This window comes from Phocoena sinus, chromosome 14 (genome assembly GCF_008692025.1).
Source record: "Phocoena sinus isolate mPhoSin1 chromosome 14, mPhoSin1.pri, whole genome shotgun sequence".
In the NCBI taxonomy this organism is placed as follows: Eukaryota; Metazoa; Chordata; class Mammalia; order Artiodactyla; family Phocoenidae; genus Phocoena; species Phocoena sinus.
This window is the reverse complement of record NC_045776.1, coordinates 88,046,017-88,072,646: the sequence shown is the minus strand read 5'-3', so window position 1 is coordinate 88,072,646 and position 26,630 is coordinate 88,046,017. Positions and strand designations below refer to the sequence as shown.

Genomic DNA, 26,630 nt, shown 5'->3' with positions numbered 1-26,630 from the left:
GGTGATTGGTCTGTTCATATTTTCTGTTTCTTCCTGGTTCAGTCTCGCAGGTTGTGCATTTCTAAGAATTTGTCCATTTCTTCCAGGTTGTCTATTTTATTGGCATAGAGTTGCTTGTAGTAATCTCTCATGATCTCTTGTATTTCTGCAGTGTCAGTTTTTACTTCTCCTTTTTAATTTCTAATTCTATTGATTTGAGTCTTCTCCCTTTTTTTCTTCATGAGTCTGGCTAATGGTTTATCAATTTTGTTTATCTTCTCAAAGAACCAGCTTTTAGTTTTATTGATCTTTGCTATTGTTTCCTTCATTTCTTTTTCATTTATTTCTGATCTGATCTTTATGATTTCTTTCCTTCTGCTAAATTTGGGTTTTTTTTGTTCTTTCTCTAATTGCTTTAGGTGCAAAGTTAGGTTGCTTATTTGAGATGTTTCCTGTTTCTTAAGGTAGGATTGTATTGCTATAAACTTCCCTCTTAGAACTGCTTTTGCTGCATCCCATAGGTTTTGGGTCATCGTGTCTCCATTGTCATTTGTTTCTAGGTAGAAAATTACTATTTTTAATATCTGAGTTCATGGTGATGAATTGCAAGTATAATTTATGTATGTATGTATATATGTATTTATTTTTGGCTACACTGGGTTTTCGTTGCTGCACGTGGGCTTTTCTCTAGTTGCAGCGAGCGGGGGCTTCTCATTGCGGTGGCTTCTCTTGTTGTGGGCTCTAGGCATGTGGGCTTCAGTAGTTGTGGCTCGCGGGCTCTAGAACGCAGGCTCGGTAGTTGTGGCACACGGGCTTAGTTGCTGTGCAGCATGTGTGATCTTCCCAGACCAGGGATCGAACCCTTGTCCCCTGCGCTGGCAGGCGGATTCTTAACCACTGCGCCACCAGGGAAGTCCCACAAGTATAACTTTTTAAGTGGCAGGAAAAACTGCCCAGATATTTTTAAGGATCTTTTTTGGCAGCTCAGATTGCACGCAGAGTGCAGATTGTTATGTAATAAAGTTTCAGGTTCCAATTTATAAAATAAAAACATTTTTTTCTAAATATTTCACTGAAACTTAAAATACTGAGAATTTCATAATACATGTATAATTTAATATATGAATATATCTATAACTTTGAATATGTTTATGGTTTAGAATTTCATAATTTACTAAATCCTGTATCATCATACAGACAGTTCCCACAGTTGGAATCTATATAGTTTCTCCAGGAAGTATAATAAATATCCGTTTGTATACAAAATAAAAGAGCAAAGCCTGTACATTTCCACAGGTTAATTACTTCTGGTTTTTAACTTCAAGTCTGTTCATTCTGAATGTAAGGAATAGAGAACCTAAGCGATAACCAGCACCCTCACTCCCGCAGATCGCCTTGTTCCAGTCTCTGCTGTTCCCACGTGCCCTTCCGCTCCGGCCCTTGCACACGCTGCTCCATGTGTGTGTCTCTCTCCCCCTTTCTCTGCTGGCCCCACCCCTTCTTTTGGTTTTTTTTTTTTTTTTTCCTTTGTGGTACACGGGCCTCTCACTGTTGTGGCCTGTCCCGTTGCGGAGCACAGGCTCCGGACGCACAGGCTTAGCAGCCATGGCTCACGGGCCCTGCTGCTCTGCGGCATGCGGGATCCTCCTGGACCAGGGCACGAACCCGTGTCCCCTGCATCGGCAGGCGGACCCCCAACCACCGCGCCACCTTTGGGAGTGTTCCTCTCTGCTATGAAGTCTTCCCGCCCTCCTTCCCCCTTGGGTCCCCAGAGATCTTCGTGTCTGTGCCTCTGAACACACACGAGGTCCTGTTTTCTTCCTGCGCCCTCCCCCAGACTCCGCACCGTCGCCAGGGCAGGTGTGTGCTGTCAGGTTTGCTCTGAAGCCTCGTGATTCTGCACAAAGCACCTGCTAGGTGTGTACTGAGTCGTGTGTTTGCTGTTGAAAATGCACAGGGTTGGGGAGATGCAGCTGACAGTGGGCTCTGTTGTCTTCAAGGCTCTTTGGGTTGCAAGGGACAGAAACCCCTTAGCTAAAACAGAAAAGGGAGATTGATGAAAGGGTAGAATGGGGCCTCAGACTCAGGGCGGGCTGTGCCGTGAGACCTCACGAGGAGATGGAACCAGGGCCAGCGAGCAACCAAGCCCGCCTCTGTCCTTGACTTTGGTCTGCCGTGCTGCTTCTCACTGTGTGTGTCTGTGTCTTTGTTTCCTGGTTTCTCTGTCCTGTGTGTGCTTTCTCCCCGCTCCACCCCCATCTCTGTCTCATCTCTCTGCTCTTCATTCATTCCGGCAGCTGATCTCTACTGAGTGGCTGCTACGTGCCAGGCACTGTTTCAGGTGTGAGTTATGACAAGACCCTTGAAGTCCTTACTCCCCTGAAACGTGTCATGGGGGAGGGGACAGGAAACAGCTAAGTCAATGAGCGATAAAATGCCTTTCCCGGCAACTGCTGGGGAGGAGATGAAACAGGGGGAGTGGGTGTGGGCGTGGCTGGTTTGGGCTGGGCCATCAGGGGTCTCTGATCGGGGGAGGTCTCTGAGCTGAGATCTGAATGAGAAGGATCCAGCCGGGCACAGGTCTGGGAGGTGGGCGCTGGGCAGAAGGCACGGCCAGCCCCAGGGCTCTGCTGTGGGCACAGGTTGGTGTGAAGGACAGGAAGGTGGTGAGTGTGTCAGTGGTGAGCAAAACATGAGAGATGAGGAGAAATCTTTAAACATACCTTCGAGAGGAGAAAAACAGAAGCATTTGTGCGATACAGTGTTATTTATGTAAAGTGTTAAGTACCTGCAGTATTTATGTAATATTAATAATGGAGACTAATATGAAGTAGAAATATAAAACATGAAACAGTGTAATATCCTACCTAGGGCATGAAACTACGACGGATTACATAAATACATGGGAAAGAAATGCTACTGACATTCGACGGCACAATTACCACCTGGCCAACAGTCAGCTTCTACCTAGTTTTAATTACAAGTATTCGTTTTTTACTGAAGTAATGTAATTTTGAAATTAATGTTTTGTAGCAGCAAAGCTACTACAACCATTGTACATATTTCAAGATAATTATTTCCTCACAATTATCATTTGTATTTGGAGAACAACCTGGAGAAAAATCCAGTGTTTTATCCAACTTTGGATTCTACTAATTTGTGATAATTCAGCTTCTGAATTATCTAAACGGCATTCCAGTGACAAATGATTCATCTCTGTTAAATAGTCTCTAAACATGGAAGCTACTTGATGTCTCTTCCTCAGAACAGTTTTTACAGAGAGAATTGTATTTTAACATAATGCTGCTTTTAAGGAGAATTGTTTTAAAATTTAACAGAAACGGAAAGTTGATATTTGGATGTTTATCTTGCACTTTGACACTTTAGAAATCAAGTTGGAGGGTATTCCCACTGCTTATAGTAAATGCTTTGCCACAAATCGTTTTGTTATACACGATAAGTACACTGTCGTAAACAGCAGCTACTGTACAGGGATCACACCGTGGGCTTCACTGAAGACGGGGCGATTGTGCAGCAGCTTAAACAGCGTTTTCTTCTTCTTCTTTTTTTTTTTTTTTTTTTTTGGCCACATCGTGCGGCATGTGGGATTTTAGTTCCTTGACCAGGAATCGAACCCTGGCCCCCTGCAGTGGAAGCACAGAAGCCCTGAACCACTGGACCGCCAGGGGAGTCCCTAAAGAGCATTGTTTTGGTAGTCACTTCTTTGTTTCTTTTTTCATTAATGGAAAAGCTAAGACAGCATTACTAGGTCTATTTCCTAATGTCAGGTAATTCTGAGAATTCCAGATAGAACTAAGAAATACAAGTAATGGGTTAAAAATGAGAAGGAAAAAAGAAGACATTAGAGGAAACAGATTCCAAGTCATTGGCTCCCTCTTGGTCTGCAGGTACAGAAACGAATGATTTACCAGCAAGCGAATGACTGAATAAAGGTCACGCATGACACGTGGGCTTCAGCGGCGAGGAAGAATTGAGTTTCTTTGGTAACTGTTTGTTCACCGCCTCCTGCACGGAGTGTGGTCTGTGTGTGATGTGATAGTAAAATGACCGACTGCCCGTAGGGAGAGTGTCATGTTGGAAACCGTTCTCCTGAGCCTGGAAATGAGTGAGTGTCTCTCCCGGAGCAGGTGTAGCGGGCTTAGGTTCGCGACCGTGTCACACACACAACAGGCATCTTCGTGTGGGCTTCGCCTCGAGGTGGTCTAGTGCCGCGGGGGTCAGGGGTGGGGCTGGGGGCGTGCAGGTGAAGCAAGACAGGTGTGGATTGATCGTCGTTGAACCCCTGCGATGGACCCATCGAGGGCCCAGTATGTCATTCCTTCCACTTTTGTGCGTGTTTGTCATTTTCCACGGCAGAAAGTGAAACGGGCCGAACGCCGAGGCCTCTGAGAACCGCGAGCGGCTGTCAGCGGGGTGAGACGTGCGCCCCCGGCCCCGGGGAATCCCAGCCCTGCTAGGCCACGTTCACCTTCACTCTCTCCCCTCCCCCGTTGAATCTGTAGGGAGTTGGCTACTTACAGTTCAGTCCCTTGAGCCCTATGAGCGCCCCAGCTGAGAAGCGACTGGGTGGGGCGCGGGGAGGCAGTGACGTGCGGGGCCACTCGAGGGGCGCGTGGTGTCGAAGGCCCGCGCGAGGCCGCCCGGCCCGGAGCTCGGAAGAGAGCTGGGAGGCCCGCTTCGCCTGGAGGACCCTCCTGAAGCCCTTTCTTCCGGGAGGAGGGTGGGGGCGGGGCGGGGGGCGGGGTTAAGAGCGAGAGCAAGGGCGTGGGCTGGAGTCAGAGGGGCAGGGCGGCCCCTCGTGGCAGAGGGCGGGTCGTGGAGTGGCGCGCGAGCGGGTGTGGGAGGTAAGTTACGTCGCCCGGTGACTGAGCCAGGCGAGGGCAGCTCTTGCGGTTGGGGAGTGAGCGCAGTGTGGGCTCTGTGAGGTCGAACCCACCTGGTGCCCAAAGAGGCTGGGTGCTCAGCCGTCCATGGGGTGCTGTGTGCGTGAAGTGGGGATGCTCGCAGGCCTCGGGCGGCGCTGGAGGACCGGTGAGACAGCGCGCGACCCGTGCCCTGGCGCGCGCGGTACCCAGGAGCAGCCGTCTTTCACTTCAGGTGCCGTGGGAGCCCGGAGAAAAGCACTGTGGAGTTGGTGGGCGGGTCTGCACATAACTTTCTGTCGCTTGTTAGCCGATTGCCCATCTGCCTTTAAGTGCTTTTTTGCTCGGAATTAAGAGCATGGACCAGAAGTGATTTTAAGAGCCTTTATTGGGGTATGCATGCCCTGGGAAAATAACGCCCTTCTGAAACCCATAGCCCCGCCTCTGGGGGCGGGGACGGGATGGCCGTTGTCCCCGCCTCGTCGCCGGTTAGAACCCACATCTGCGACTCCCGGTAGGTACAGGGTTTTTTCCTCCGGACAGCGCTGTTCACAGGCTGCAGAGTTGAGAGGGGTGTCTCGGTTAGCACGCTTGATTGGAGAAAGGATGGCGTGAGCGTGCTTCAGCCCGTACTGGTGCGTGCGCGTCCTTGGACTCTCGTGCCGCGGGCCCGCAGACTGGGGCCTGACCCAGGGAGATGTGCCCTCCCGGCTCTGGAGGCCAGAAGCCAGGGTGTCGCGGGGCCGCACGCTCCCCGAACCTGCGCCAAAGCCCTGCCTTGCCTCTCACCTTCCCGTGCGGGCAGCGGTCCTCAGGGGTCCTCGGCTTGTAGGTGCATCGCGGTCATCACGGGCCGCCTCCCCCGTGCGTCTCTGTCTCTTCTCATAAGGACGCGAGTCACGTTGGGTTAAGGGCCCACGCTGCTCCAGCACGACCTCATCTTGACTGACTGCATCTTCACTGACCCTTTTTCCAAATACGGGTCCCAGGCTGAGGTCCTAGGGGTTTGCAACATCTGTGTTTAGGGGGCACAGTTGAACCCATAGTGCTCGTCCTGTTAGCGGAGCTCACATAAGACGTTTGCAGTGGCAGTGCTGCCTGACTGCAGGCATCTTTCCCCGCAGCTGGCGCCTGTGAGAGCAGGGTCCCCCAGCTCTGAGAGGTGCCGGGGATCCTCCGGCCCACAGCTGAGGGAGCTTCTGCCGGAGTCCTTTTCCCTCCGAGACTGCCCCACGGCTGTCCCAGCGCGAGGTGTCTCCTGGTGATAACCCGTGTTCACAGTCCTCTCGTAAAAGCCCCTTGTGTGAGGGAGCTCGCGCCTCCCGTAGAGGAGCACGCCTCTTCTCCCTTGCCGTCCTGGATTGTCTCATGGAGGAGGCCTTGGGGTAAGGCAGGTGCCGAAGCCTTCCCTGGGGTGGTGAGAGATTATTGTTGATTTTTAGGCCAAATCGATTTGCCTTAGTGAGGGCCCTGGATGGGTGCAGAGGGAGGCTGCATTGTGCTTTCTTGACACATTTATTAAATTTTGTACATGTTTTCCTAGCTAAATTTAGTGGAATTTTGTTTCCACGTTATTTCTGGGTTGTAGATCAGTAGAGCCACACTTCAGACTTTCCGTGGTTAAAGACTGATTTCACGAGGGTTGAGAGAATCCCCGAAATCTGGCCGCCTCGGCTCTCGCAGGGTTTGAGCTGAGCTGACTCACCCTGCGTGTCCTTGGGGAGACAGTTCCTAATAGCTCCCTCCTCTGTATTCTGGCAGGTGTATTTCCTTTTTCCTCCCGAGTCCCCGGCTCTCGCTGGTGGATGCTGTGTCACACGTCCTTGACAAACACTGTGTGATTCCGGTACCAGGTCCTGGGTTCTGACGTCTCCTGTCCCCCGTGGCTGTAGACGGAGGTCGCTTTCTTCCCAGGAGAGACTTTCCACCGTTAGGTTCTGCCTCCCTCGAGGGGTGGGGAACCCAGCCTGGCAGCATCACTTGGAACTTAGAATGTGACGATGTTCCCGATGTTCTAGGACAGTCAGGAGTGTGTGGACTGCCTCACCCCAGCCCCGCTGAGTCAGAGACCCAGCCCTCTAGGCAGAGCTGATGCCCCTCAAGTTGGAGACCCATTGGTCTAGAATAACATCTCCTCATTCTTTATTCTTCAGTGTTATTTTAAACTGGTGGTACCTGTTTGTGTCTACATGAAAAATTTTAAAACCAGAATTTTACGTTTTATATTTTTCCATTTTAGTGTAGGAAAAATGATGATGGAGACACAACTGTTGTTGCTGAATAGGACCCTTTTATGGATGACTTGTAAAGTACGGTGTTATCCTGGGTCTTCCCAGCGGTCAGTTGCTTTCTTCCTCCGTGTTACTTACTCAGGTCTTCGCTACTGAGTCTTTCCTTAGTAAAGTGTTCCTTGATTATGAGTGTGGCTGTGACTGGGAGTTACTCACGTAGGGAAGATTGATGAGCACCAGCTAACATATGTGATAGTTCCTTGGAAATTATTACATAGTCTTGAAAAGTGAACTGGTGGTATCAGTATTTTCAATCTTTATAGGGAGTGTGCAAGGTAAGCAGTCTCACTTGTCGAGGATAAACCTGACCTGTGTTAAATGGACGTGCTCAGCATGGGTGATTCTACGTCGCTCAGTTCTGAGAGATCTAGCCATTGTTTCCCCAGGACGTGGCTGCTTCTCGGGGCGTGCAGCCCGGTCTGCCCGCCTTGACTGTGGCCTGGTGCGCCTCTGGCACACTTCGGAGTCGTTACACTTTGGTGCTCTTAGTGAGTTGGGATCCTGTAGGTACCGAACTGCTCTTGTCTTTCAGTTCACTGTTTGTGTCTACGTGAAATATTTTAAAACCAGAATTTTACATTTTATATTTTTCCATTTTAGTGTAGGAAAAATGATGATGGAGACACAACCGTTGTTATTGAAAAGGACCATTTTATGGATGATTTCTTCCATCAGGTAAGAGCCGTTTAATGAAACCCACATGGACTTGTTTTCTTTAAACATAGTTAAACTAATGTAACTGTGCTCTTGTCATATTTGAAATAATACCCTAATATTTTAAAAAGTTGGTGTTTGAATTGCAAACGTTCTCTAGACTTTTTAGTGCTAGGAAAACATTCTTCTTGCTGATGGACTTGGTGGGGGGGGGGTTGAGAATGGTGATCGTGAGTGTGGAGGGCACATGCAGAGACTGATGCCCGCAGGCTGGGGTGCTGGCCCGGCGGGGCTGTGCTGGGGGAAGGCGCGTCCTCCGAGCACGGGAAGGCCCCGGGGAGATGCTGCTGCACCCATGGCCAGCGGTGTTCTCCAGACTCGGGGTGGTTTGGTCCCGGGGAGGGGAAGGCCTGGGGGCAGTGCTGCCCCTCAGCTGGTGGTCAGGTGTGCACGGTACACACAGCGAGGCTTCCCTTGCTTTCCTCCTGCAGAATGGCAGTGAGTCCCACATATCAAAGAGCTCACGTTGTGTATTTCCTAAAATCTTTGATTGAATTTTAAATTCCTCTCCTGAGAAGTTTTCCACGTTTCAGAATACCGGTCTCTAGGTCATATGAACTTCTCTCCTGAGAGGTCTTATCCGTAAGCAAAGATACAATTGTGGCAGCTCTGCTCTGCCATTGCTGTCAGGCAGCACGGCCTTTCTCTGGGCTGTCCGCGTGTGGGCCCGCGCCCTTGGATCTGACCTCACACCTGTCCGTTCCTTCGGGCTTCCCTGCGAGGCCTTTCCCTCTGCCTCTTAGCCCCCCAGGGCTGTTTCTAGGCTGGCGTCATGTTTAAATTGTTAACCCTAAGTCATAGCTGATCAAATTTTGCATAATTTAAAATTTTTGAAATTGAGTCAGAGAACAAATATTTTGACTTTGTTACATATGAAGAAAAGAAACGGGTTCAGTGTAATTTTTTAATGATGAAAGCTTCATTTGCAGGACTTGTTTTGATTATGTTGAATCTCGTCTACAAGTTTCAGTTAACTCAAATCTGTTGACAGTCTAAACCGGTCTATCAATACGTGGATCTGAAAATATGTAATATGTTAATAAAAAATATCTTAGAAGTTATCTAAGATAACTTTAGAAGTTATCAGTGTTCCAGATCCAGTCAGAATTTATTGAATACCTAGAGTAAGAACCTATTCATTGGGTTTCAAGCATTTATGTTAGTTCTTAATCTTATCTAATGGAAAAAACATGAAATTAAATCGTTAGCTACAGGAACTTACTTTAAGGTACAAAAGAGTTAAGATGGTGGATTTCCGGCTTTCACTTTGGAAATGAGACTCTTTTTACTGTCTTGAGCTTACCTACCCACTTTGTAAAATCATTAATTCTCTGATTTTACCCCCTTTACCTAGATGCTTAATTCTTCCATACCAGTTCTCCGGAAAAACATTTCTCATTTTAAGAATCTCCCAGCATTAAATGTTGTCGTTGTACTTTATAGAAGACTTATGTAAATCACTCAGAGTCATTAAGCTGTAGTAACTTAGCGCTAACCCATTCCGGCTGTGGGCGTCTCAGAGCTGCAGACAGAAACGGGTGACTCCTCGTGTTAGGGAGGTTTGAGAGCCATCGATTGTAACGTAAGTTCCAGTTTCATTTGTTAAATGGTTGATTTATTTTACAGTTAATTTCTGTGAAATGACTTAGACAGACAGATAGAGAAGCAAATGATGTTTGTTAATACAAACTCTTTCTTAGAAAATGGCATTCAGGTCTTACATGTCACGTAGAACTTTGCAAAAGGTGGGAATTCTGCACGTGACCAGTGTTTGCTGAAGACTAGCGTAGTGCTGTAATGAGCGGCCAGGAATCTCCTCTCTGCGAAGGTGGTTTGTAGTTGACGGGGCAGGGGGTGGGGGGGGGGCTTGTGTGGTGTGCTTCGTAGATGTAAATGGACCTGGCACCACAGCGACGGTGGCGCTTCCCTCCTGGTCCCGAGTCGGTGGTCCAGCAGTTTTCTTTTTGGACCACGCTGGGACTTCTGCTGCACAGATACTGGTGGCATGTGTACTGCAGAACCCTCCAAGAGGTAAAACAGTGTCTCTCCTACTTTGTGACAGATGCGTGCTACTGAACTTATTTCAGAAATGCTGCTTTAATGATGCCTCGTTGAAATGTAGATCTGTGCACTAAAACCCCAAAGTCGTTATTTGTGTTGAAGACTGCATGATAAAGTAGCAAAAATTTTAAAAGATTCCGTTTTAATTCTGTGTACTGTTTTTACATGATTAATTAAATTATAAGTATGTGAAGTATATGAAGTTCTGTAGAAATTGACTGTAAATAAATGGAAATAACACCCAGGCCTAATGAAATAGCCGTTCACTGCTCTATGCAAGTAGAATTCTGTGTTCAACTCTCCTCTAAAACTTTGGTTTTCAAAATGTGCTGTGGGGCTTGGTCCCAGTGTCCCTGGGGTCCCTAAGGCCTTTCCAATGAGTTTGTGTGGCTGGTAACGATTTTCATAAAAATACCAAGATGTTTACCTCTTTCCTCTCACTCTGTCACGAATGGACAATGGGGGAGTTTCCCAGAGGCTACATCAAGTGTGTGATACGGCAACAGGCTAAACACAGAAGCAGGTATCAGAATCAAGATGCCTTCCATTAAGCTAGAAGTTAGATTTGCAGAAAAATGTAGATCAATGCTCGTACTTTCACTGATTTGGGGGGGGGCGGAATTCTGCTTTTTCCATAAAAATAGGTTATTGGTATTAACATCTGTATTAATTTCCTACTGCTGGTGTAACAAATTACCACAACCGTAGTGGCTAAACCCAACATACACTTAGAGCCTGACAGCTGCAGAGGTCCGAAGCTGAAACGAGCCACTGGGGCTCCCGTCAAGGTGCCGGCAGGGCCGCGCCCTCCTGCAGGCCCGGCGGGGAGAGGCTGCGTCCTGCCTTCTCCAGCTTCTGGGGGCACCTGCGTCCTTGGCTCGGGGCCCTTTTCCCCAGCGTCGGGCACCTCACCGCAGCCTCTGCTTCTACTGTAACGTCGCTTTTTTCTAAGTTTGGTCCTGTTGGCTTCTGTTTTATAAGGACTCTTGTGGTTACACTGGAACAACCCAGATAATCCAGGGTAATCTCCCATCTCGACTCTTAACGCATCACACCTGCAAGGTGGCTTTTGCCCCGTAGGTGACATTCTGAGATGAGAACGTGGACGTCCACCATGGCATGCTGTGGTCTTGTAATTAACTGTCTTCAGTGAATTAATGCATGTCGAAGCTGTTTCTCCACTATGGGAATTATCCGAAGCGAGCTACAGCCTACGTGAGCCAAAGCTCTTTGGGGCCTTCCGTAACTTTCAGGATTAAAGAGGCGCTGAGACCAAACACGCGAGAGCCGCTCTAGTCGGTAGGGCTCCTCACGCTGGCATCTCACATCCCCACTGGGATGTGCATCCCCGTTGCTCAGAAATCAGGACGATGGGAGAGGATGCACTGGCACGAGAAGCCTTGCCCGCACTCCTGTCTTCATCTGCTGGTTTCCTCACCTGTCCCCTCGGAAGGTGACCCTTTTCTTAGTTTCTTATTTAGACATCCCAGTGTTTCTTCGTGTAAATGTTAACATCTGCAGGTTAATCTCTGCCTATCTTGACCTCTTTCTTGCATCGTTGCTAACATGTATACGTGTCGTTCTGCACCTTGTGGGTATTTTTTTTTTTTTCGGCGTGTTTTTAACTTGGTAATATATCCTTGAGGTGTTTTCATATCTTTTGTTACAGAGTTCCGTAATGTAACCTAACAAGTCCCCTGCTGCTGGGCTTTAGGGTTTTCCTCATCGTTCAAATAGAGAAGTTGTGCTTAGTTTCCTAGGGCTGCACAAACTGAGTGGCTTCAAACAGCACAGATTTACCGTCTTCATCTCTGGAAGCCGGAAGTCCAGGCTGGTCCCACTGGGATGAAGCCACATTGCCAGCAGGACCGCACGCCCCAGGAGCTCCGGGCAGAGCCCGCTGCCCTGCCTTCCCCACCTCTTGAGCTGCACCCCTGGCACCCCTCCGCCTGCCAGGCCGGCAGCAGACCATTGTGCTTCACTAGTGTCGCGTGGCCGCCTTCTGTCGTCCCATCTCCATCCACTTCCCTCTTACAAGTACCCTTGGGGTCATACTGAGGGCCCACCAGGGGATCCGGGATTGTATCTCCCCATCTCAAGACCCTTTGTTTCTGTCACATCTGCAGTTCCCTTTGCCGTATAAGGTAACCATCCAGGGTCCCGGGGGCCAGGACCTGGACATTTTGGGGGACAGTATTCAGCCTGCCACACTTGGTATGAATCCATCTGGACAGATCTTGCTAATGAATACGTTACATTTTGAGACAAGTAGTGAATACTTTAGACTATCAGAGGCAAAAAATAATGACTAGGAAGGCTTGGCCTTATCAGCTGTCAGTACCTCCCTACACGAGAATATGGTGGTCGGCCTCTGCTGCAGGGTGAGCTCCCTTCTTGACTGCACGGAGACTGGCGTTGGTAGTAGATGCCTCTGGCTGCCATCATCTGTGGTAATACTGGGTCTTGATTGTAAAACTTCTTACAACCAACAAGGTTTTCCTGGTGGCTGATATTGCCTTAGCCATAAAGGTAGATATTTTAATATGGCGCATTTCCCTTTATTTTTTAAATTAAATGAACGGGAAAAGGTTGTTGTTTCTTTATGTGGTAATTATTCACTTATTTTCTTCCTCTTCTATCCTTCTCTTTTTAGGTAATGGAAAGTGGTCGCAAATGTGAATTTGCCGCAGTGGTGATGACTTTCTCTCTCTCTCCTAGGTTGAGGAGATCAGAAACAGTATAGCTAAAATAGCTCAGTATGTTGAAGAAGTAAAGAAAAACCACAGCATCATTCTTTCTGCACCAAACCCAGAAGGAAGTAAGTTGCTGGTTTTAAAAAGGAGTGTGTCTGTCTATCTGTGTGCCTGGCCCTCTTGCTGTCCACAGCACAGGCCTTAGCCTGGAAACACGTGAGATTGAGCTGGGAGCTTGTAAAAAGTGCCGGAGGCTGGTGGGCCACCCCTCGGGATCCTCATGCCTCTGGTCTGGATGAACCAAGGCATCAGTGTGGTTTTCTACAGCTTCTGCGGGATCTGGTGTTCAGCTGGGGTGAGGACCACTGATTTGTGATATCCACGAGCATACATGGATGTGGCCTTGCAGAACTTTGGGGTCACGTCAGTGACTGGGCCTTAGATCTGTATTATGTCCACAGTTAAACAGGAGTGATAGAATTTTGTGTTTAGATGAAAGTTAATAAGAGGTTGATTTGGAAAACAGTACTTGTTAGAGCAGATTTAAAGATGAAGAACAGACTAAAGTGATCTTAAGTCTTCAGCAAAGGCTTTTGTACGGAGTGTGCTGTTCGTAGTGTCTGTTGAGGGCAGCATGTGAGCAAGTGATTTAACATTAACTGGACATCAGGGCATTGTTAGTTATAAGGAAGTGTTTCCTTGATCTACAGTGACAAATTTTGAAAACTTGAAAGGTAAGATGGATCTGGATAAGCTGGAGACTGCAAATTGGAATCCATACATCATTTGGGGGGATAATTGATATCCTCACAATACTGAGTCTTTTAATCCGTGAAACTGGTCTGTCCCTTTACTTACATCTTCTGTAATTGCTCTCAGTGATGTTCTGTAGGGCTCTCTGTAGAGGTCTCACACACCTTTCATGGCAGGTGATGCTTTCGGTTTTAATGTGAACAGTATCTGCTGTAAATTTTGTTTTCCACTTGTTTCCATATATGGAAATACGGTGGGTTTTGTATGTTGACCTTGTATCCCATTATCTTGCCTAATTAATTAATTTTAATAATTTGTTTGTGGATTCTGTTAGTTTTTTTCTGCACCCAGTCATGACACCTGTGAATAATCACAGTTGTCCCTCAGTTCTTATGCTTTTTATTTTCAGTTGACTTATTTCACTGACTTTCCGTACAGCATTGAATAGAAGTGGTGATGGGAACACGCTTATTCTCAGTCTTGGAGGAAAGTTGAAAGCAACTTTGTTAGGTTATTTGGTGTGGCCTTACATTGAAAAATTAACTTGGTATTAAATTGAAAAAACTCATTTTGAAGATTTTGCATGTCTCGTAAAATAACGCTCTGGGCGTCTGTAGATGCCCTGGATAGAAGGCTATTTAGAAGGATATTTTCCAAAGTGTGTTCCTGGAGCATGAATCTCAGTAGCTAGTATGTGAAACAAGACTTCTGTGGCCAAATGCATTTGGAGTCCTTTTCACACCACATCCCCACTTGGAAGGTTGCAGAGTAATAAAGGCTCTGAGAAGTCCTGCAATGAAGAAACCTTTTCTTAGTGGAGTGTTTCACAAATGTATTTGCTCACAGAACTTTTTGTGTAACACCTGTTAACATCTTGCTCAACTCTCGGGGAAGCTGAATTTGAATACATATTACTGTATTTTTTTCTTTCGAGAAGTTTACCTCCAAAAAACTTTTGCTGCCAAGTTACAGCAGCTTCAACAATGTTGGAGTGAAGTTGGGGCTCTTAATGCTTCGCAGTAGTCCCTTTGGGCTCTGAATAAGACTGTTGCTTCCTGTCTCTGTTTCACAGCAGGGTGTGAACCAGAGCGTAAGAAGTGATGTCTCGCTGCTCCCTGAGTTGCTCTCTGTAAAGAGCAACGCGGTTACTCCTGCCCCACAATGCTGGGCCCTAGGAAGTGCCCAGGGTGGGGCAGTGGGCAGTGGGCTGCTGTCCCCCCAGCCCTTTGTCCTGGTGGGTGGGGAGGGGCAAGGTGGAGCTCCAGCTCTTCGGTGCCGGTGCCCTCCCTGCCTGGGCTCCTGGGTGGGCCCGCAGAAAGGGGTTCCAGAGCACAGTGGCCACCGGGTGGCGCCACCCCATGGCCGGGCCCTGGCCTGTTGGCTTCTGCTGCAGAGGCAGGGCTGGCTGGCTGGCCAGATTGTTTCATTAACCTCAGTGACAAGATCCCAGAGAAAGATTTGCCTGAGAAGCTAATAGAGGGTATTAGTAAAGGGTTACTCTTACTTTTATTGACTTTACATTTCTGTACTTTCTTTTTTTTTTTTTTTTTTTTTTTTTGCGGTACGCGGGCCTCTCACTGTTGTGGCCTCTCCCGTTGCGGAGCACAGGCTCAGCAGCCATGGCTCACGGGCCTAGCCTCTCCGCGGCATGTGGGATCTTCCCGGACCGGGGCACGAACCCGTGTCCCCTGCATCGGCAGGCGGACTCTCAACCACTGCGCCACCAGGGAAGCCCTGTACTTTCTTTTTTTAAGAGGGCCACTGAAAATGTGTAAGTTTCAGGCCCTCCAAAACATGGACCCACCTGGTGGGAGCCTGAAATGTGTGTTATTCAACTTTCTGGGTCTTGCTGGTGATAGTGTTACGGCTGACATCACCATCAGAATGGAGGGGATTTTACTCATCAGTAACACGTCTTGTAGTTCCTTTGAATCAGGAGTCAGAGCCCTTCTTTTCATCCCATGTTTTAGGTATGGGCGTCCTAAACAGTCACAACCTGTTGCTAACATTTTATCTGCCCTTCTTCTCTGTCTGCGTTGTAACGCTCCTGGGCTGGCCTCTCGTCTCTGAGCTACGACGCTTACATCTGGTTGCCTCCCGTCTCTAAATCCTCCTTCTTTGTGCATTTTGTGCTTTTCTGCTGGAGTACACATTTCAGACTCGCTTGAGAACTGTGTGGTCACCACTTAGTGTAGAAAGCCTCTTCTCAGGTGAGCGGTGGGTTCAAACCCCAGTTCCACCGTGAATTCACTGTTGACCATGGACAGATCGCGCACCATTCCGTGTAAATGCCCACTGCTACTGTCATCAGTGTGTTTCCCCCTCATCACCTTGTTCCATCCCATCCTTCCTCCTGCTTCCGCGTGAGAGGTGTGTGTCTCCTTTTTAAGGGCAACTGTGGTATGTGGCCTTGAGCCACCTCTCGCTGTACTTCCGTCCGGGCTCCTGGGCCGGAAGGCCGCCCGTCTGCCCGTCCAAGCATGCCTGCCTGCAGCCCTGCCTCGCCCCGCGGCGGCTGTTGCTTCCCGAGAGGGGTCTCGTGGGCCTCCCCTCACCCCGGCTGCGCTGCAGGTCCTGCCGGCAGCCTCAGCCCTGGCCCTTGTCCTCCCTCCTTAGCGTCCAGCCCTGCTGACTGGCTCCCCCGCCCCGCCCTCATCCTCTTCATCTTTTAAAGTTAACCTGTTTTACGTTATCAGAGTTAATTACGTGCTTTATCGTGGGCATTTTGGAAGAAAGCAGAAAGGAAGGAAAAAAAAAAACAACGTTTGTAACCTGTCCCGTGGTGATAAACACTGTTAACGTTTCGGTAAATATTTTTCTAGCAAAAAATATGTATAAAACATACACTTTTAAAGAAGTGTACTGGACTTTCCTGGCGTAAAATGGTTAGAACTTCGCCTTCCAGTGTCGTGGGTACGGGTTCGATCCCTGGTCAGGGAGCTAGGATCCCACATGCCTCGCAGCCGAAAAACCAAAACACATAAGAAGAAGCAAAATTGTAACAAATTCAGTAAAGACTTTAAAAACGGTCCACATCAAAAGAAAAAAAACATCTTTAAAGAAGTGTAGGGTTTGGAGCAGCCGGTGCCTGTGGCTGTACAGTGTACCTGAGCAGAGCGTTCCAGGACCCTTTTTGTGATGGCTGCCTGCTGGTCAGTGTCGGCCGTTTCTGTGGGAGCGGAATGGCCTGGGGCCGGATGGCAGTGTGCCTTTTATTGTTTACAGATAGCTTGCTCCCAGTGTGTGGCGGGTATTGCCGGGACCTCGCATCGTTGTAGTGTCATATATGATTCTTAACTTAGACTTGCTGCTGCGTAGAGCAGCAGGGACCAGGCTGAACACTGGACGGGTGGAGGCCCGTTCACTCCTTGCGCTGGCCTCGCGAGGCCGGTGCTCCCCTCGGGTGTGTCCGAGAGCCGAGGATGTTGGGGGTTGGAGAGGGTGAGCAGTTAGTGCAGAGTCTCGAGCGCCCTGGGACTCAGCCGGCTCTGCCGTCCCCGCTGCTGTCCTGAACCGCAGGCAGCACCAGGCGGAGCCACGGGCCCACCCCGCGTCCGGGTTTCACGTCACAGACCACTCCGCCCGGGCCTCCTCGCCTACCTGTGTGTCCTTGAGTACTTGTCAGCTCGCCCCTCGGGCCAGCATTCCTGGGAACACGTGCTACATCGAGGGGCTCGTCCCATTAAATGTTCTTTTCATGTTTTTAGTTTGAAACTTTTCTAATTATGGGAGAGTTGCAATTATGGTACAGTGAAACTTCACGTTCCCTTCACTGAGATTCACCAATTGTTAACATTTCGCCACGTTTGATTTCTTTCTCTTTGTGTATGTGTGTCTATGTGTATGCATATGTGTGCGTGTACACACACATTGCACATGTATGCACATGCATACATACACACACATGTTATTTTTGCTGACTCATTTTAGAGTGAGTTGCAGGCCTTGTGACCATCCACCCCTGAGTACGCCAGTGTTCATCTCCTAAGGACGAGGTTCTCTTGTAATTATCTAATTCAGAACATTTGATGTTGATAAAAACGCTGTCTAATCCACAGTCCATATTCTCAGTCAAAAATCATCACGTTGGTAGCCTTTATAGCTGTTTTACCTTCTTTCCAGGGTCTGATCCAGACACCTAGGCAGATAAAGCCTAGACACAAATGCCATTATTTTTATTTACTTATTTCTTTATTTATTTGCCTGCACTGGGTCTTTGTTGCGGCACTTGGGCTCTCCGTTGCTCCGTGTGGGATGTTTTTTTTTTTTTTGCTGTACACGGGCCTCTCACTGTTGTGGCCTCTCCCGCTGCGGAGCACAGGCTTCGGACGCACAGGCTCAGCGGCCATGGCTCACGGGCCCAGCCACTCCGCGGCATGTGGGATCTTCCCGGACCGGGGCACGAACCCATGTCCCCTCATTGGCAGGCGGACTCTCAACCACTGCGCCACCAGGGAAACCCTCCTGGTTATTTTTGATTGAGACCTGGGCTTGGTATATGAAGGCTTGTGGCCATAGTATGAGTCTTAGGATAGTATTTTCTTTTTTTTGAATTTTATTTTATTTATGTTTTTATACAGCAGGTTCTTATTAGTCATCCATTTTATACACATCAGTGTATACATGTCAGTTCCAATCGCCCAATTCTTCCCACCACCACCACCACCCCGCTTCCCCCCTTGGTGTCCATATGTTTGTTCTCTGCATCTTTGTCTCTGTTTCTGCCCTGCAAACCGGTTCATCTGTACCATTTTTCTAGGTTCCACATGTATGCGTTAATATACAATATATGTTTTTCTCTTTTTGACTTACTTCACTCTGTATGACAATCCCTAGATCCATCCACATCTCTACAAATGACCCAATTTCGTTCGTTTTTATGGCTGATATTCCATTGTATATATGTACCACATCTTCTTTATCCATTCGTCTGTTGATGGGCATTTAGGTTTCTTCCATGACCTGGGTATTGTAAATAGTGCTGCAGTGAAGATTGGGGTGCATGTGTCTTTTTGAATTATGGTTTTCTCTGGGTATATGCCCAGTGGGATTGCTGGGTCATATGGTTATTCTGTTTTTAGTTTTTTAAGGTTTTTTATGGTTTTCGCTGGGTATATGCCCAGTAGGATTCCTGGATCATGTGGTTATTCTGTTTTTAGTTTTTTAAGGAACCTCCATACTGTTCTCCAGAGTGGTTGTATCAGTTTACATTCCCACCAACAGTGCAAGAGGGTTCCCTTTTCTCCACACCCTCTCCAGCATTTGTTGTTTGTAGATTTTCTGACGATTCCCAGTCTAACTGATGTGAGGTGGCACCTCATTGTAGTTTTGATTTGCATTTCTCTAATAATTAGTGATGTTGAGCATCCTTTCATGTGCTTCTTGGCCATCTGTATGTCTTCTTTGGAGAAATGTCTGTTTAGGTTTTCTGCTCATTTTTTGATTACGATGTTTGTTTTTTTAATATTGAGCTGCATGAGCTGTTTATATATTTTAGAGATTAATCCTTTGTCCATTGATTCGTTTGCAGATATTTTCTCCCATTCTGAGGGTTGTCTTTTTGTCTTCTTTGTAGTTTCCTTTGCTTTGCAAAAGCTTTTACGTTTCATTAGGTCCCATTTGTTTATTTTTGTTTTTATTTCCATTACTCCGGGAGGTGGATCAAAAAAGATCTTGCTGTGATTTATGTCAAAGAGTGTTCTTCCTGTGTTTTCCTCTAAGAGTTTTATAGTGTCCAGGCTTACATTTAGGTCTCTAATCCATTTTGAGTTTATTTTTGTGTATGGTGTTGGGAGTGTTCTAATTTCATTCTTTTACATGTAGCTGTCCATGTTCCCAGTACCACTTATTGAAGAGACTGTCGTTTTGCCATTATATATTCTTGCCTCCTTTGTCATAGATTAGTTGACCATAGGTGCGTGGGTTTATCTCTGGGCTTTCTATCCTGTTCCATTGATCTATATTTCTGTTTTTGTGCCAGTAACATATTGTCTTGATTACTATAGCTTTGTGGTGTAGTCTGAAGTCAGGGAGTCTGACTCCTCCAGCTCCGTTTTTTTCCCTCAAGACTGCTTTGGCTATTGGGGGTCTTTTGTGTCTCCGTACAAATTTTAAGATTTTTTGTCCTAGTTCTGTAAAAAATGCCACTGGTAATTTGATAGGGATTGCATTGAATCTGTAGATTGCTTTGGGTAGTACAGTCATTTTCACACTGTTGATTCTTCCAATCCAAGAACATGGTATATCTCCCCATCTGTTGATATTATCTTTAATTTCTTTCATCAGTGTCTTGTAGTTTTCTGCATACAGGTCTTTTGTCTCCCTAGGTAGGTTTATTCCTAGGTATTTTATTCTTTTTGTTGCAGTGGTAAATGGGAGTGTTTCCTTAATTTCTCTAACAGATTTTTCATCATTAGCGTATAGGAATGCAGGAGATTTCTGTGCATTAATTTTGCATCCTGCTACTTTACCACATTCATTGCTTAGCTATAGTAGTTTTCTGGTGGCATCTTTAGGTTTCTCTATGTACAGTATCATGTCATCTGCAAACAGTGACAGTTTTACTTCTTCTTTGCCAATTTGTATTCTTTTATTTCTTTTTCTTCTCTGAGTGCCATGGCTAGGACTTCCAAAACTATGTTGAATAATAGTGGCGAGAGTGGACATCCTTGTCTTTTTCCAGATCTTAGAGGAAATGCTTTCAGTTTTTCACCATTGAGAATGATGATTGCTGTGGGTTTGTTGTATATGGCCATTATTATGTTGAGGTAGGTTCCCTCTGTGCCTACTTTCTAGAGAGGTTTTATCATAAATGGGTGTTGAATTTTGTCAAAAGCTTTTTCTGCATCTATTCAGATGATCATATGGTTTTTATTCTTCAGTTTGTTAATATGGCATATCACATTGATTGACCTGGGATAAAACCCACTTGATCATGGTGTATGATCCTTTTAATGTGCTGTTGGATTCTGTTTGCTAGTATTTTGTTGAGGGTTTTTGCATCTATATTCATCAGTGATAGTGGTCTGTAATTTTCCTTTTTTGTAGTGTCTTTATCTGGTTTTGGTATCAGGGTGATGGTGGCTTCATAGAATGAGTTTGGGAGTGTTCCTTCCTCTGCAGTTCTTTAGAAGAGTTTGAGATGGATGGGTGTTAGCTCTTCTCTAAATGTTTGATAGAATTCACCTGTGAAGCTCTCTGGTCCTGAACTTTTGTTTGTTGGAAGCTTTTTAATCACAGTTTCAATTTCATTACTTGTGATTGGTCTGTTCATATTTTCTACTTCTTCCTGGTTCAGTCTTGGAAGGTTATACCTTTCTAAGAATTTGTCCATTTCTTCTAGGTTGTCCATTTTATTGGCATAGAGTTGCTTGTAGTAGTCTCTTAGGTTGCTTTGTATTCCTGTGGTGTCTGTTGTAACTTCTCCTTGTTCATTTCTAATTTTATTGATTTGAGTCCTCTCCCTCTTTTTCTTGATGACTCTGGCTAATGGTTTATCAATTTTGTTTATCTTCTCAAAGAGCCAGCTTTTAGTTTTATTGACCTTTGCTATTGTTTTCTTGGTTTCTATTTCATTTATTTCTGCTCTGACCTTTATGATTTCTTTCCTTCTGCTAATTTTGGGCTTTTTTTTGTTCTTCTTTCTCTAGTTCCTTTAGGTGTAAGGTTAGACTGTTTATCTGAGATTTTTCTTGCTTCCTGAGGTAGGCTTCTATTACTCTAAACTTCCCTCTTAGAACTGCTTTTGCTGCATCCCATAGGTTTTGGATCATCGTGTTTTTGTTGTCATTTGTCTCAAGGTATTTTTTGATTTCCTCCTTGATTTCTTCAGTGATCCCTTGGTTATTCAGTAACGTATTTTTTAGCCTCCATGTGTTTGTGTTTCTTACATTTTTTTCCCTGTAATTGATTCGAATCTCATAGCATTGTGGTCAGAAAAGATGCTTGATATGATTTCAATTTTCTTAACTTTACTGAGGCTTGGTTTGTGACCCAAGATGTGATCTATCCTGAAGAGTGTTCCGTGCACAGTTGAGAAGAAAGTGTAATCTGCTGTTTTTGGATGGAATGTCCCATAAACATTAATTAAATCTATCTGGTCTGTTGTGTCATTTAAAGCTTGTCCTTCCTTATTCATTTTCTGTCTGGATGATCTGTCCATTGGTGTAAGTGAGGTGTTAAAGTCCCCCACTATTATTGTGTTACTGTCGATTTCCTCTTTTATAGCTGTGAGCAGTTGCCTTATGTATTGAGGTGCTCCTATGTTGAGTGCATATGTATTTATAATTGTTATATCTTCTCCTTGGATTGATCCCTTGATCATTATGTAGTGTCCTTCCTTGTCTCTTGTAACATTCTTTATTTTAAAGTCCACTTTATCTGATATGAGCATTGCTACTCCAGCTTTCTTTCGATTTCCATTTGCATGGAATACCTTTTTCCACCCCGTCACTTTCAGTCTGAATGTGTCCCTAGGTCTGAAGTGGGTCTCTTGTAGGCAGCATATATATATATATGGGTCTTATTTTTGTATCCATTCAGCAAGCCTGTGTCTTTTGGTTGGAGCATTTAATCCGTTCACGTTGAAGGTAATTATCGATATGTATGTTCCTATTACCATTTTCTTAATTGTTATGGGTTTGTTTTTGCAGGTCCTTTTCTTCTCTTGTTTTTCCCACTTAGAGAAGTTCCTTTAGCATTTGTTGTAGAGCTGGTTTGATGGTGCTGAATTCTCTTAGCTTTTGTCTTGTCTGTAAAGGTTTTGATTTCTTCATCGAGTCTGAATGAGATCCTTGCCGGGTTGAGTAATCTTGGTTGTACGTTCTTCCCTTTCATCACTTTAGATATATTGTGCCACTCCCTTCTGGCTTGTAGAGTTTCTTCTGAGAAATCAGCTGTTAACTTTATGGGAGTTCCCTTGTATGTTATTTGTCATTTTTCCCTTGTTGCTTTCAATAATTTTTATTTGTCTTTGATTTTTGTCAATTTGATTACTATGTGTCTCAGCGTCTTTCTCGTTGGGTTTTTCCTGCCTGGGACTCTGTTCGCTTCCTGGAATTGGGTGGCTATTTCCTTTACCATGTTAGGGAAGTTTTCGACTATAATCTCTTCACATATTTTCTGGGGTCCTCTCTCTCTGTCTTCTCCTTCTGGGACCCCTATAATGTGAATGTTGTTGCGTCTAATGTTGTCCCAGAGGTCTCTTAGGCTGTCTTCATTTCTTTTCATTCTTTTTTCTTTATTGTGTTCCGCGGCAGTGAATTCCACCATTCTGTCTTCCTGGTCACTTACCCCTTCTTCTGCCTCAGTTATTCTGTTATTGATTCCTTCTAGTGTAGTTTTCATTTCAGTAATTGTATTGTCATTTTTGTTTGTTTGTTCTTTAACTCTTCTAGGTCTTTTTAAACATTTCTTGCATCTTCTCGATCTTTGCCTCCATTCTTTCTCCGAGGTCCTGGATCATCTTCACTATCATTATTCTGAATTCTTTTTCTGGAAGGTTGCCTATCTCCACTTCATTTAGTTGCTTTTCTGGGGTTTTATCTTGTTCCTTCGTCTGGTATATAGCCCTCTGCCTTTTCATCTTGTCTGTCTTTCTGTGAATGTGGTTTTTGTTCCCCAGGCTGCAGGATTGTAGTTCTTCTTGCTTCTGCTGTCTGCCCTCTGGTGGATGAGGCTATCTAAGAGGCTTGGGCAGGCTTCCTGGTGGGAGGGACTGGTGGTGGGTAGAGCTGACTGTTGCTCTCGATAGTATTTTCTTTTTTACGAGATGATTCTTAAACGTTTCTGCTGGTTGGCCGTGTGCACCGGCGTTCTGGGCCTGCGGCTCCCCTTTCTCCAGCATGTGGTCTTTAGCTTCAGCTCAGCCTTTTCTTGGCTTCTCAAGGCTTCGGCTGCCTCTGGGCTCAAGCAGCTCCCTCGCTGGGCTCATTTCTCTGGGTTTCCTTCTTTTGAGTCTTCTTTGCTGCCTTTATAGGTTGATGACGTCCAGCTCTTCTGCTTGTTCTCAGCAGGAGGACTCATAGGAATGACCTAGTTCCCAATATTGCCCTTGTTTTCAGAGATTTGAAATCCTGCCGTTATCAAATATAACCTCATGGCCAGCTTCTGTAGCTTGAAGGGTTAAGCGTCGTAACGCCTTTTGTATTTCTGTGATTAATGCTTGAGCCCCTGCGCACCTGTGTTAGCAGGAAGGTCCAGTAGTTCAGTCCTGAGTGACCCCCAACCCTGGGGCTTTCTTATCCAGAGAGGTGAGCCCTTGGAATGTCCCCCGCACTCTCAGTCCTCAGTCATGTGTCTGCGGCTGGTCAGCGTCCCCGGCTGTCCTGACTGGTGCGTCGTGTCCTCAGCTGGGTGGACCCCGCACAGACCTGCTCCACACGCACTTCCCCTTGGACCCCTTCCCTGACCCTCCTTCCCCGCACGCGGAGGCGGGGCCTCTGGGGGTGTGAGTTCAGCCTTCCCCGGTGCAGGAACCCACGCTCCTGCCAGGAGTCCGCTTTGATGAGAGAGAGGACAGCAGGAAAGAAGTCAAACACGTGGAGGCTTTTTTCCTCCCAGAATATGGTTAAATTTCTGCTTTCCTTTTTCAGGTCTAGGTGTCAGCACTGGGTTCAAGGAACTGTTTCATCAATTAATTGGTATAAACCAGGTATCCTGAAACTTAGGTGTGCACCAGAGCCGCCTGGAGGGCTTGTTAAGTCACAGTCCTGGCCCATCTAGTGAAGTTCCTGTGAGTAGGTCAGGGGTGGAGTCCAAGAATTTTCATTTCTACTAAACGCCCACCTGATAAGGGAAGCTGCTGGTCCAGGACCCACACTTTGAGAACCACTGGGGTGATCAGTAGTTTTTCTCAAGAAACAAACAAATGACTACCAAGAATATTGTTCTGTTTAAGTTTGTTGAACACTGATGTTGGATATTATAACTCACGTCTTTTTTTTTTTAATTTTGTAGAAATAAAAGAAGAACTTGAAGATCTGAACAAAGAAATCAAGAAAACTGCTAATAAAATTCGGACCAAGTTAAAATGTGAGTGTAAAGTTTTGATTACATGTAATCATTGACGGTAGGAATGTGGGTAATTATTATTTTCTTCTTTATAACTTTTTATTCTTTTACATTTTCAAAAGTTAAGATTATGACCGCTTTAAAATAAGTTGTATGTACTTGGAATAGCAAGTCTTGTTTAAGTTCCTCATTATTCTAGAATTCTTAAACGAGGAGCTAAACCTAAGGGCTGTTAACCCTTAAATTTCAGAGTGAAGCACTAATTCGTGCCCAGCAGGAGTTAGCACTCGCTTATAAATTGTTAATCTGTTCTATTTTATGACATTTGGGGCTAAACTGCAGATGTTTGAGAAGGCGACTAGCCTTTGACATGAAGTGCTGGGTTCTTCTTGAATGCCCTTGTACTCGGTGAGCTCCTTTGAACCTTTCGTAGATTCATCTCGGCTGACGGTGCCGGGTGGAGGTCCACAGCTTCCCTGTGGGACTGAAACAGATGTGGGTTTTCTCCGTGTGGTAGAAAGACAGACTGTATTTAATTTTTACAAAATGACATTCGAATCAAGAATATTTCTGAAGATCAAAATGAACCTTTATTAAGGAGAATTTCAGACGTATGTCGGGGGAGGGGGTCACCACCACAAGCCCCATGTCCATGCCCTTGAGCTCTGCAGGTCCCAGCGGCCCTCACTCAGCCCAGCTGGTTTCACAACCAATCCCAGACATCTGGGTCTTCATCAGCATATAGTTTTCTGTGTGTATTTCTAAGAGAAGGATTTTTCTCCCCCAAGTACAACTATAATACTACTATTTTTTTTTCTTTTTTTTTTTTTTTTGTGGTACATGGGCCTCTCACTGTTGTGGCCTCTCCCGTTGCGGAGCACAGGCTCCAGACGCGCAGGCTCAGTGGCCATGGCTCACGGGCCCAGCCGCTCCGCGGCGTGTGGGATCTTCCCGGACCGGGGCACGAACCCGTGTCCCCTGCATCGGCAGGCGGACTCTCAACCACTGTGCCACCAGGGAAGCCCTATAATACTACTATTATATCTAAGTCACATTAATTACTATTATTTATTATAAAATATCCAGTCAGAATTCACACTTCCCCAGTGATCTTTTTATTGTTTTATTTAAAAATTTTTTTTAATAGTTTGTTTGAATTGGGTTCCTTATTTGGACCGTATTCTGTGATTGGTTGATATGTTGCCATGTTGCAGAGTTTTGCTGATTTCACCCCTTTAATGTCACTTAACAGGTTACACTGTGCTCTGTATTTCCTGTGGATTGACAGTTAAATTCTCCAAACTTGATCAGATTCATGTTGCCTGCTTTGAAATGTGAAGCTGTAACATCTGGTTTTATTTTCTGATATCATCAGCAACTGACAATTACCAAAACTCATAAATTTACTAGGAGTTGAAAAGATAAGAAAATACATTTGAGGTTAGGCTTGAAGACCTTTCATTTTTTAGTTTAAAAGATAACTCTTGGGCTTCCCTGGTGGCGCAGTGGTTGAGAGTCCGCCTGCCGATGCAGGGGACGTAGGTTCGTGCCCCGGTCCGGGAAGACCCCACATGCCGCGGAGCGGCTGGGCCCGTGGGCCATGGCCGCTGGGCCTGCGCGTCTGGAGCCTGTGCTCCGCAGTGGGAGGGGCCGCGGCGGTGGGAGGCCCGCGTACCGCAAAAAAAAACACCAAAAAACTCTTTCCTGTTTGTTTCTAGCTATTGAACAAAGTTTTGATCAGGATGAGAGTGGGAACCGAATGTCAGTGGATCTTCGGATACGCAGAACCCAGGTTTGATTATTGGTCTTGTCTAGATTGAAGCGATGCTGAAGAATAGGTCTTTATACTTCTTTCAAATTCAAAATAATTTCATCTTTACCATCACATTAATTCTCTCAGCATTTCTGCATAAAAAAGGCATCATATTTATAGACTCCCTCTCTAGATTATGAAGAAAAAAAGTGTGTTCAGCCCAACAGCAGAATTCTGTTCTGAAGAGCAAAGAATTATCCCAGTCATTTTAGTGTTCGTGGTAAAATCCTCTCCTTTTATAGGTTTATGGTGCAGCAAAGTGGAATTTAGTCCACTGAACTCTACTTGACAAATGGGGATTATGTGCTCAGGCTCTGGGGACAGTCTGCCTGGGTGCCAACCTGACCCAGTCAGCCTGTAGCTATGGGCTAATTGACTTCTTGAAATGACGGTTTCACTTTTACAGAATGAGGGATAGTAATAGTATAGTAAG

The 26,630-nt window shown here is 46.0% G+C and overlaps 1 protein-coding gene across 3 annotated transcripts in view; it reads left to right on the top strand.

Annotated features, from left to right (window-relative positions):
- STX2 (syntaxin 2) overlaps positions 1–26,630 on the top strand; it is a 45,681-nt gene that overhangs the window by 6,538 nt on the left and 12,513 nt on the right. For all 3 annotated transcript variants that reach the window (XM_032603189.1, XM_032603190.1, XM_032603188.1), the window contains exons 2-5: positions 7,754–7,828; positions 12,647–12,746; positions 24,331–24,405; positions 26,103–26,176. In XM_032603189.1, coding sequence (XP_032459080.1) covers positions 7,754–7,828; positions 12,647–12,746; positions 24,331–24,405; positions 26,103–26,176 — 324 coding nt within the window. The remainder of the gene's footprint in view (positions 1–7,753; positions 7,829–12,646; positions 12,747–24,330; positions 24,406–26,102; positions 26,177–26,630) is intronic.